The sequence below is a fragment of the Tursiops truncatus genome, chromosome 16 (assembly GCF_011762595.2).
Source record: "Tursiops truncatus isolate mTurTru1 chromosome 16, mTurTru1.mat.Y, whole genome shotgun sequence".
NCBI lineage: Eukaryota > Metazoa > Chordata > Mammalia > Artiodactyla > Delphinidae > Tursiops > Tursiops truncatus.
The window spans coordinates 44997045-45009132 of NC_047049.1; the positions used below are offsets into that span (position 1 = coordinate 44997045).

General features: G+C 50.3%; 1 protein-coding gene across 15 annotated transcripts in view; it reads right to left on the minus strand.

Moving 5' to 3' along the window:
- Nucleotides 1-1189: 1189 nt before the first annotated feature.
- MARCHF8 (membrane associated ring-CH-type finger 8) overlaps nucleotides 1190-12088 on the minus strand; it is a 111925-nt gene continuing 101026 nt past the window's right edge. For 10 of the 15 annotated variants that reach the window (XM_019932182.3, XM_019932140.3, XM_019932574.3 and 7 more), the window contains 5 exons: nucleotides 10226-10308; nucleotides 9149-9994; nucleotides 7546-7726; nucleotides 5425-5572; nucleotides 1404-5009 (listed from right to left, as the gene is read on the minus strand). In XM_019932182.3, the coding sequence (XP_019787741.2) occupies nucleotides 4705-5009; nucleotides 5425-5572; nucleotides 7546-7726; nucleotides 9149-9994; nucleotides 10226-10308 (1563 nt within the window). In that variant the 3' untranslated portion in view covers nucleotides 1404-4704. Of the gene's footprint in view, nucleotides 5010-5424; nucleotides 5573-7545; nucleotides 7727-9148; nucleotides 9995-10225; nucleotides 10309-12088 lie in introns of all 15 variants that reach the window. The other 5 variants (XM_019932644.3, XM_033842467.2, XM_019932503.3 and 2 more) reach the window with 4 other exon arrangements.

The window sequence follows — 12088 nt, forward strand, 5'->3', positions numbered from 1 at the left end:
AGGAGGCTGGTCTGCGAGCAGTGGTGGGCCACCCCCCCCCCCCCCCCCCCCCCCCCCGACCTAGAGGATTCAAACCGCCCCTAGCGGTTTGTGCCATCAGCGGCCCCAACCCGTCATTTTTTGGCTGGTGTCAAAGGGAAGAGAGGCCTGGGGGTGGCACTGTTTCAAGCCCGCCGGCAACAAGACCTTACTGGGCGTCTCTTCAGCCAAACGCAAACTCATCGGGTCCCCAAAGCGTAGAGGCTCCTCATGGGCAGTCCCCACTTCGCATTCTTACAGAAGGTTCCTCTTTCAGCTCCATGCTCCTCGCCACTCCCTCCAACTGAACGCTTGAGCTCAAGGGAGGTCTCGGGGGAGGGCTGGGGCACACGCTGGCCTCTGTCCCTCCCGCGAGCCCACACCCGAGCAGATGCACCTCTTCCTCTAGGGGCCTCAACAGCTCCACTCAGTTCTGGGGACCTCTTCTCCCAAGTCAGGCAAGGAGGACACTTGGCAAAGCACCCTCCTGCTTCTTAGCTCCCCAGTCTCCCTGCACTCGTGGACGGACTCTCCCGGCTCACCAAGGGCAGTATGCTGGGGCGACCTTGGCCTCCCTCCTTTCACCTGGTGTACAAAGGTGAAGCCAGGTGCCCGTCCTCGGCACTCCCAGACCCGGGAGTGGTTTGCAGTCCCGAGACTGGAGGATCAACGGCACTGTCATTACTCAGGGAAGCCCCGCCAGGAGCCAGGAGATGCAGCCAGGCTAAGCTATCGACAGCAGCCCCGTCGGCCCTGCCCCGTTCCCTCACTCAGCTGGGCTGTGCTTCAGTATATGTTTCAGCAGATAAGGCCAGTTAAGCAATGTACCATTCCAGTGGTCGTGCTGCCATGCACACCCTGAACTTGAGTCTGGCTTCTCTCAAGTTGAGAGAACTTGAGTGTGGTGAGTCCAAGTTGTTTGAGCCTGGATGTCTGAGACAAGCACACCTATGAGAACGACTTCAGCTTTCACTCCCACGCCCACACATCCTCCAGAACCCACTGCCAGTGATCCTTCCTCCCTCACAGGGACGGACCAAATCTGCACGCGAGTCTGCATGACTTACTTTCCTGATGTGCAAGCCAGAGGAACCCGGAAAGGGGTCCAGACCACTGGAGTGCTTGCCAGTGTTCCCAGCCTCCTTGCAGGAAAACACTTTCATGGAAAAACTCCTTTTTAAAGAAAAGCTTTATTGCTACAATTAGATACTCCTGTGTATAGTACAACCACCCCCCGCAATACAGAGAATTATTCAAGCAGTAATGCCAAAGAACAGTGAACATACACAAAGGGATACAAAACTAGACATTTAGATAACTTGAAATTCTCTAAGTTAAGAAAAAGTTCAAATGTGAAGTGCCTTTTAGAAACTACACCACACATGCCAGTGTAAATTTGGTCTTTATTAGCAATCAACCTCCTACAAACACTGCATCTAAACAGGTGATGAGTTGCACAATTACTTCCAAAACAAAGACAAATGCTTTTACTTCCCTATGTTTCAGTCTCTCCTTGGACTAGAGATGGAAGCTGCATATTTCAGATCAGATCCAAGAGGGAGAGTACCTCAAACGTGTATCTGCATCAGGCCACATCCACACCGTCGTGGATCTGTACACCCTGCCGTGCCCAGTCCTCCTCCAGCTCTGCAGCCGACCACCAGGCAGCGGGGGCAGCTCGGACCCGTGCAGGCCTTAGCGGAGGCTCTTGAACGGGCCCAGCTGCCTGGGGTCCGTATGTCTGTAGCCAGGAAGGGCACACCCGCAGGTTTTGTAACTGGACTCATAAGATTGAAAAGAGTGGATGGAAGTAAAAAAGGAAGTGACATTAGGGGCCTGTGGTAGGAAGAGGTCTTTCACAATTTTCAGGAAAATCTCAAAATAAACCCAAGCACAAAAGCCCTTCAGCTGAACTATAATTTGAGGGGAAATAGAGGCCAAATCAGAGATGGCTGGCTGGTGACACCCCTGAGGCTGCTTCCCTCTCCCCCTCACCTGGCCTACAAATATTGGCCCCCCTGACCCTGAGACCTGCAAGCGCATTCAACGTTTCTATATAGTTCATCCAAGTGTCATCTTCTCACTAAAGCCAGGTGCAGAATGATCAGGAAATGGGGAGTAATTAAGCCCCCAAAAGAACCTAGAGAGCAAGCTGACACTAAAGGAATGCCTGGCAGATCCACAGCTCCCACTAGATGGCAGCACAGCCCAACCCTGGCAGGGCTTCGCACTCACCCTTAGTCCCTTCGGGGCAGAGATTAGCCCTGGGACTCAGTAGGGGGGCAGAGGTGCTCAACAGGACCTGCGAGGAAAGAGAAAGGCAACGGGGTAGCTGTGTGCCACCCCAGGGGAGAAAAGAAGGACATGGAGCTGACTGTCCACAGGCAGAGGCTTTCAGGAGCTTGGCTGGAGGTGACGAGATGGTGTTTAGGCCCTTCCTAAAAACAAGAGACAGGGCTTCCCGTGACAGTCCAGTTGGGCATGGGAGCAACGCAACAGTCATGGCTATAAAGGCACCTCTGCCGCGGAGGGCGCCAGGCACTCTGGGTGGGCTGCCCTGGGGCTAGCCCCACCTAAGCACACTCTCCTCTCTGCAGAAAGTCTCAGTGCTTTTCAAGTCCAGCATAAGGGGTTCCACCGGGGGGAAAGGGAAAGATTCCCACTTAAAAAGCTATCCCAGTCTTCCCTTGACCACTCATCCGCCGTTAGAGGGACAAGGGGCCTTGCCCAGGCAGTTCCTAAGGGGCACAGGCAGGGCTGACCTGGGAGTCTCCTGAGTGGACAGTCTGTAGCTGCCTGGTGTCCCCAGGCTGAGAAGGGGTGTAGGTAATTGCACTTTGGGGCACAGTGAGCACAGGCACGGGCTGGACGTGCCCTGGGAGACAGAGAGGGCCGGCTGCCCTATTTCCAGGGATGGGCTACAACTGGACAGCAGCTGCCAGACCAGAGCAGCCACGGCAGGGCAAAGTCCTCCTCCAGAGCTTAAGGATCCTTCCGCCTCCTCCCGGCTTTCAAAACAAACCACGGGGCTTCTACTCTGAAATGCAAAGGAATCATCTTCTGTTTGCTTCCTCCTCTTAACAGCTGGATGAAGCAACTAAGGCTCAGAGGACGGAGGGCAGGACCCCCAGGCATCTCCCCCCAGATGCTCATCTGCGGCGCTTCCTGGAGAGTAAGCATCCCGGCAGACCTAACTTACACTGCAGACTCCCCTGGCCTGTTTTCCTGGAGTTGACTCTTATTTGCCTGGCATGATGAAACTGGTCTTCAGAAACAGAATTTTAAGCAGACCTTTTTAAAAGGACAAAGGCCATTTGATGGTAGTAATTTTGGTTTTGTTTTATGAAAAATGGTACAGGAGATAATCCCTGATGACAGAATGGACTGATAGCAGGGCCAGGGGCCCCTAAAGGATCCTCTCTGTTCAGTCCAGTTAAGGCGACAAATGGGCAGGGGAGTGGCTGGGAGCAGGGACAGTGGACCAGGGCAGTTTGCCGCTCACTCCTGGCCCTCACCCCGGAGCCAGCCTGTCTGCATCTCTGCCCCGGGCGGTGGTCCACAGAACGTGCCAGGAGCAGGGGCGGGCTGAGCGGCAGGCACCCAGGGGCACCTGCAGCGTGCATGCCCCAGACCAGGGCGACGCAATGCCTACTCCACCAGTGTGAAGCCGGCACAAACTGGAGAGGTTTGTCTTTAAAGGAGTAGTTTTTAAATATTCAGTTTTGTTCTAATTACTCGCTTCTTTTCATTTAGACCTCATGAACCCTTCTTCCGGGCTGACCAAAAAAAAAGAAACATTCAGGGCAGCCCTATGACATGAAGACTTGTCACAAAACAGGCTCAAAACCACAGAAATTATGCTCGAATTGCCATTTAGCATCCATTAATTCCCACAAGGTGTTATGAAAAAGCCTCAGACCTGTTTGTCCTGCTTTAGAGTCACAAGTCCCTTTTATGGACTTGTGTCCAGAGTAGACGTCACATTTCTTAGCATATATAAGGCAAAAAGGGTTTTAGATCTATTATAATGTGAAAGAGATAATCAGGGTCATGAAGGGAAGGTTTCTAAATGAGACGTCCTTTTAAATGTCAATCCCACAGGACACACATATTACAAAATACAGATTCTCTTTTTGTAAAGTGCTTTGCTTTGCTTAGTGAATCACTCACCACCACGCACAGAGCACCACGGCCCGTCTGCTCAGGAACTGTCAGTGGCGGCCTCCCTGCGCTCTGCTTGGTGAGGGGGAAGCCTCTCCTCATGGCTAGATGTTCCCAACACTCCACTCCAGAGGGTCGGTGGGGGGACCTGCCAACTGGAAGAGGCGCATCAGGACCCAGGCGCTATCAGCTCCTGCTCTAACCTCAGGTTTGGCATCTTATTCTTTCATTCTGCTCAAGACTACAGGCCAGAACCCAGCCAGCGCCCCATCACGGTGTTACGGGCTCTTCCAACTTCCCTTCCTGTAGACACGCTGGCGGAAGCAGAACCCAGCCGTGCACAGCTGACGTGAGGATTTTCCAGGGGAGTCACTAAGGAGGGTTTAGAAAAAGAGAAGCCATTAAAAATAGTCACCTGCCCGGTCTATGCTATTAAACGACATAAGAAAATGTACACAATTGGCAGTAAACAATTTCCTTCAGCTGTTCGCAGATGTCCAGGAGAACTACACACCCTCCACATCATCAGATGTGAACGATCTCTGCTCCAGTGTCTTCAGGTTCTGTGCAACAAGAAGAGTTTGTGTCGGAATGACAGATTCCACGTCCATCTTTATTTTCAAAGTTGGGCTCTGTTAGTGCAGATTTTTCAAAAATATTCTTTTTGCTTGTATCTGGACAGTTTTGGACATAGATTACTCTGTTATAAGCCTTGAGTCTCTTCCATAATTGTACATACACTTTGCACTGAACGTACATAAAAAGAAGTCCACCAGTAAAGCCGATGGCCACAACCACCAATTTAGTCCAAAAGGGCCACTCTAGGATGCCTGGAAGGGAAAAAACCCAGTTAGCCTATCAGCCGACCTTATTTAAGATATGAAGTAAATAAAACACAATTTCTGAACTTCCCATAACCATGGACTCTTAACTTATCGAATCTTGCTTCGCTGGAGGAGGAGTGGAAGAGCATGTCCACTCCCTTTTATCCTGCTCCTCCAGGGGGCACTCATGGAGATTCTCTCCCTCCATGATTTGATCTCTCCTGACTGGGTTTTAAAAACTACCACCACAGCAAAAGAAACATCCAAAAAGGATGCGTAGTGCCTCATGATTGATGCCTCCTTCCAGAAGCCCAGACATTTGAGGTCTGACTTGAAAATCAACCTGGAATAACATCCCAATCCTAAGACCCACTGTGCCATCCAGGATCTCCTGGGTGCACCTTTCGTTCTGAGCACATACCTGTTGCCTGCCCCTGCTTGATCTCCTCAGCAGTGCGGTCGATGAGCACGTACAAGGACCAGACCACACAGGTGATGGCAATGATGTGGAACGTCACGGAGCACATGATCTTCCTGCGCTCGCTGGCTGTCATCTGCAGCTTCTCCCACTGGAAAGACAACGCACAGAGCGTGAGGCTCAGGCTCATGGGCGTAAAGCGCTACGATGGGGTGAGAGCTTTGCTGATGGTTAAGACTGGCTTCCCTCCTCCCTCCCCCTTTCCCAAGCTAGATGAATTTCCCCAAACACTCAGAGTCGCTCCCTTTAAACCATGTGGCGTCAACCAGGTACCAGGCACCGGTGTTCTGTCCACATCCAACTTTCTAGGCGATGAAGAGAAGCTGGGATCGAGATGAGCCATGACCCACCACCAGCAATCCCCTGGCTGCTTATTCTGGCGAAGCAGGCATTCAGTGGCTTTGATACAAGACTTTATGGTTTTGGTCCTGATGAAAACAGCACATTGGCCCAAGACCCAGGTGGCACACTTTAAGTTTCCGTGACTTGCTGACTGGCATGAGTGAGGGGAAGAAGGGGGTTGATGACACCACAACACACTAGCAGATGGGTCACACTATGTCGTGAAGGTGATGGTGGAGGGCGCTCACTCTTTGGTCCTCTGCTACATTGGCAGCAACACTGTGAAATCGATGCTAAGAGTTCCTGGTACAAGCAGTCTGTGCCAGTCCCATCTCCTCTAGGAGCTCATTAATTTACTCCAAATAGCCAGATTTTCTTTTTCATTTACTGGTTTCCGAATCAGAAGAAAACACATAGAGGTAGAGAAAAAGAACAAGTGTAAACACTGCATATCCTCTGCCAGCCCTGCTCACAACCTTTCCAGGTGGTTCTATGCAGGATAAACTGAAAGTAGAGCCTTCATGGACTATCTATATTGGTCAAAGTGCCATAAGACTCACTTGAAGAGTCAGCATAGAGCAGGCACCCAAAAAACAATGAGGCTTTTATGGGACAAAACAGTTTTTAAGTAGTTTGCGCCTGCCTTCCCTAGCATCCAGATTTCTTTCTGCTATGGTGTGACACAGTATCTTCATCTGGCTTCCCTCCTAAAATGTCCCCCTGATTTTCTAAGACACATTCAGTTCAAGCCTTTCACACTCCCCTGAAATGCTCACCCTACCTTTGCGGTGGCTGCTTTATCTCCAGAGACAATCTGACCTCTCTAGAGCCCTTTCACTTCCCCTCTAAATCCTACTGATCTTCCAAGAACTGCTTCAACACCAAACATTCTATGATGCTACCACCACTCTGCTTCCCCAGAGCTCCGACCCACAATGAATACTTCCTTCTCTGAATATCTGATATGAGCGATCACCATAGAAGTTAGCATTGAATCGGCATGTTGGTGCTGTTACCTGATTATGTAATTCCCCTTGCAATTTATGAGTTTTGAGATAAGAACAAACCTTTTATTCTTCCAAACAAAGCCTCTCCATATTCTGGGCACACAGACACATGGAACGGCCAGTGTTTACACAGGAGGGGAGCACCGGATGAGGCTCCTTTCAGAGGAAGCACGGACATGGGACCTGAAGAGAGCTGTGTTGCATGTAATGCCTGTGGTTCCTTTCTTTTCCCATCTGCCCCCACTTCCCATCTAGGAAACACCTGTCACAGGTATACAGAAATAAATTTACCATGTAATGCTGTTCTTTGTGCTGGAGAGAGATACTAATCTCCACTATATGGACCTAATTAGAGGCAAAGCCTGAAGAGTTAATACATACAAAGTTTAATGCTGACTAAGATGTCACAAAACAGTCTGTGGTCAAGGGCCAAATGACTGATACAGACAAGCAGGCAGTCTTAGTTTTAAGGAAAAAGAAAACATCATATGACTGAATGGACAGAAAGAGCTTCTTCCTGAGAGGAGGGACTTGGAAAACAGTACCAAAAACATGAATGTACACACCAGCCCCAACTTCTTAAAGGAGTGAACTCAAGCCAACTGTGGCTCCACCCAGTCCCAGTCCCTGGGCTCCACCCAGTCCCAGGTGCTAACTCTTCTGGGCGCTCGTCTCAGTGAAGCTAAAGTACTTCCGAGGGTGGCCTCGCACATACTTTTCTCAGAGGCTTCAGCTTGGTCTCCATGATGAACTCGTACTTGCACAGCTCACAGCAGCGTGTGTCGGAGCTCTTGATCCACTGCTGCAGGCAGGTCTGGTGCACAAAGTGGAGGCTCCCTGTGCAGTGGCAGGGTGTGATCAGAGGGCTCTCGTCATCCCCTTCACAGTGACAGATCCTGTGGCAGAAGGAAGGCCAGTCATTACAAGGAGGGCCACACAACAGGGAAGATGACGCTTCAGTGGAAGGTCAGTCCCCCCAAGGAAAACGTTCCGAAACAAACATCACAAAATGACTATAAGCACGAAAACATACGAACACAAATGAAAACAATTACTACAAACTAAAAATTTCTAGCTTACCGCACCAACATGGAAAGTCTGGGTGGCTTTTGGCAACAGAGAGGAAAAAATGATATAAGAAAATGACAAAGCAGTCATTTTGGGTAAAACTTAAGAACTTCACTAAAAAGACGAATTTAAGGAAACATCTTCCAGAACTTACATGACATTAAAATAATCAGAGGTAAAATTTCTGTGTAAAACAAAACCAGCACTCTACCTTTCAAAAATACCAGTGACTTGAAAAGATGATGAACTTTGCTTGCTAGCTATAATCACTGACCTCACCTTCACACACCACAACTACATATTTCTGTCCTCTCTCAGAGAGGTAACAGAGAAATCACAGTGCTTCTCCTGGACCTGAAAAACCATTATAAGATGCTGCAATTTCATTTCTTTTTTCAGGATCACTCATAGCAATAAGTGAGAAATTTAAATCATTCATTATTTCTAAGGGTGCATGCAACAGGACGTAGCTACTAACCTCAAGGAACTTAACAGACTTTTGAGAAACAGAAAGGTCTTTTCCAGCAGCTGGAGAGCAGGTAGGGACACCTGGCCTGAAAGGAACTGGGTTCTGGCCCAGGCCAGGCTCTCGGCTGTTTGTTTCTGTGAGAGGGGTTTCTGATCCAATTGTTAAAAGAAATGATAAGAGCTGATCCTGAGGAGGGGCCACTGGGGAAAGGTTAGAATGGGGAAGGCCTAAGAGTAGCGGCAAAAGTGAATTCTGAAAGCTTTTGGAGGCCTGACAAGGATGCTGCACCCGGGAAGATAAAAGTGGTGTTAGGACCTGGGCAGAGGTGGCTGCACCCAAGTCAAAAGGAAGGAAGGAGCTGCTGAAGAGCAGCCCTTCCCCATGCACATCGTGTCGCAGGTGGAGCGAGGGGTAATAATGAGGTCGAGAGGGGAAGCCAATGCTTAATATCTAGACCATCAAGCTGGAAGACTGGAGATACTATTTTTTCTTCCGCTTTCCTTATGCAAAAGCTACTTATTTTTAGTTGAGAAGAGTCAGCTTGGCCTTTAATATGTGTAGCTTCTTCCTCTTTTATCATCTATGAAACTATCTTGGGACCCATGTCATAAAAATTGGTTTTTCAAATGATACCAATAATCTATTCTGGAGAAAACTATTAATCCATAATTGTGTACAACTGCCTATTCATTTTCCTGAAACTTCACATATTAAAGCAAGATGAGGCCACGGAGGTGTGGGGAGCAGAGAGGGCCAGAATGGTGGTTCTTGGCAAACCAACCTGCAGACATCCCCTGACGTGGACACGGGAGAGATGGGGGGGCCCTTTTCAGAGAGAGGGGAAGGACCATCCAGGTCACTGTCCTTTTCCACCGAGCAGAGGGGCGCCCGCAGGACCCTGCTCTTCGGTTTTGTGGATGTGCTGTCCTCAAAGACGTCATCATCTCCCGTTTCGTCGGAGAAGAAGCCCGCGCTCCCAGCCAGCCCGCTGGAGGACTTGGCAGGGTGCGGGCCGGCAGTGCAGCTCTCCAGCTCGTGGAACCAGTGCAGGCTGCTGGTGCTCAAGCCGTGTGACAGCGAGAACAGGTACCGGAGCAGCCGCCGGCTTCTGGACACGGCCTCGCCATCTGCCTTCTCGTCCAGAAGCAGGACGTGCGTGCCCCCCTTGCCGGCTCCCACCTCTGAGGCCGCTGAACGATTGGCGGAAAGGGATGAAACACAAGAATGTTTGGAACTGCCAAGAGGTTTGCGATTCAGTGTTCTTTTTTCTTTCTGGTGGAGCCTGTTAATACTGAGACACGGGTCTTGAGGGAGTATCAGTTTCCCTTCAGAGCAAGTCCTCTCCGCATAGTCAAAACTTTCCAAAGCATCCGGGGCCTTCTCACCCACATCATTCAGGGATTTTGAGAACTTCAGTGTTCTTCTGGCTTTGGTATTCTTAGCAGGCTTCAAGGCCTGGACCCACTCTGAGCCATGGGAATTTCTCTTTGATGCCTGCACTGTGTCTTGACAGACAACTGTCACAGTGAGCCCTTGTGTCAGAGAACTCTGGCAGGGAGGAGCTTTCAAGACAACAGCAGACTGCACGGGACTGTGGTGACAACACTCAGAAAACACTGCACTGGAACTGCATGCAGAGAACAGTGGAATAAAAGCACAGAAAGTAAAAACAATTTTAAAAGAAAATAGGCATCAAAGTGAAGAAATGAGACTTGCGTGGTACCTGGTGAGCAAACAGCACATAAAACCAGGTTGATTGTTTAGAGCAGAGGCATATGGAGAATCAAGAACCTGCAGACACGAACGCTCATTCCTGAGATGCACATGAACCACCGTAGCATGTGAAGCAGAGCATTACCTGCAGATGTCCTGATTGGAGGGCGTGACAGAAGTGCGAGAGAAGGCGGACACTGGAGCGGATGCCACTGAAGAGCCCCCAGCCTGCAACAACACACCTCCAGTCAGTTTTCAGGAAAAGCCAGGGGACTGCAAACACCACCTCCTTGTGAATGGCAATGGGTCTGCCGCTGCCCATCGCTCAGTGAATAGCACGTACTAGGTCCCTACGAGCCAAGGGAAGAACAAACCAAGCAGCACTCTTCATCCCTCAGATGAAGGGAAAGTGTAGCCAAGAAATATTTGAGACTCTGGAACAGCACCATCAACCTTCTGTATATTCAGTGGTCATTTATCTTCTAAGCATCTAAACTTAATTAGTCCATACGTAAGTCAAGAAACCAAGCACCGTAAGGTACACGCAAATGCAAAAGAAACATGAGGCACCTTCCCTGCTAGCTCTGCTTCCCCCACCCAGCACTCTTTAACCTGGTACCTGGGATCATCCTCGTTGAGGCTGGCAGAATGTGAGAGCCACTCCTCCCTCACTGCCTGGCAGTTGGTCCATGAACCTTCACTACCCTGCCAGCGCTCTTTATACAAAAGGGAGACTACCTGAGCACAGGGCCACCAACCCAGGGCTCAACCCCAGGCCCAGGAGGGGGCTGAGCACAGAATGCTCCCGAGTCCTAATCTTGGGATTGTGTATGGAAAAAATTATCGAGAACATGTAAGTGTGGAAGAAAGTATAGCAAGGGGTCATGAGATAGAGCAGGGGCTCTGAGGGGTCGTGAACAAGCCAAAATTAGAGAGAAGTCTGGGAGGGTGAGGAAGTACCACGATGGGAAGAGAAGTGGAGGAGAGAAATAGGATCAGGGAGCACAGCTGGGCTGAGGATGCATGACCACTACTAGAGGGTCCCCCAGCCTCGCACTCCAGCCTCTGTGCGGCCCTTGCCAGGCCTCATCAAGACTGACTCCTGAGATTCCACGGCCCTCACAGCACCCTGTGTGTTCTTCCCCGCTTAGGACAGTTATCCTGAGGGACAGCTCAAGGGACACGGGAAGACAGTCCTGTGGGTCTGTTATCAAGAGCAAGCTGACATCTCCTCCCTGCCCTCCCCAGGCCCACTCCAGTGGCCCTCAGCCCTGCTTCTTGATGCTGGAGAGCCCACCTGGCTCCACGCTTGCTCAGTGCCAACCCCAGGATGTACTCTCATCCTGGCACTCCAGCTGTGGGACCACGGACTTGCATCAGCCACCAGGACAGCTCTCCCCACCTTGCCGCCTCTCCAGCGAATACACCAGCCTGGGAAGAGCCAGACAGAACTGGCACTCTGACTGAGATGTCCACTGGACGGCTACTCTTGCTGCCCAGCATGGGGATGATACATCACTGTAAACCCAGCTCAACCTAAAGAAGCTCGATCCAAGAAGCTACATGCTATCGTGCTACATGTATATGCTAAAATTATGCAGCATTACTCAATGAGCGCATCTTCTGAGTCACCAAAGAATCCACATTTACTTTCTAGCTGAATGTGCACGTGAACATTGCGTATATTCTCCATAAAAGCATTGCTGGTCCAATTTCTTAAGAATCTAAAGTTTATTTGGAGCCACGAAAATGACATCCCTCCAATAACCTTGCACTACTTGGTCACGATTCTTTCTAAAACAAATTGTGTGTGGGGGGGGGCGGCGGTCTCAATATTATGCTGCTATGTTCCCACTGCACGAGCTACCTCTGCTTTCTCCTGTGCCCTCCTCCAGGCAGCCACCACGGGCTCCTCTGTCTATTCTCCTGAGGTGAGCACACAGGGCCTTTACTGTTAGTCGCTGCATGGAGGCAGGCTGAGGTGAGCCACACTAATGTCCCCAGCTCC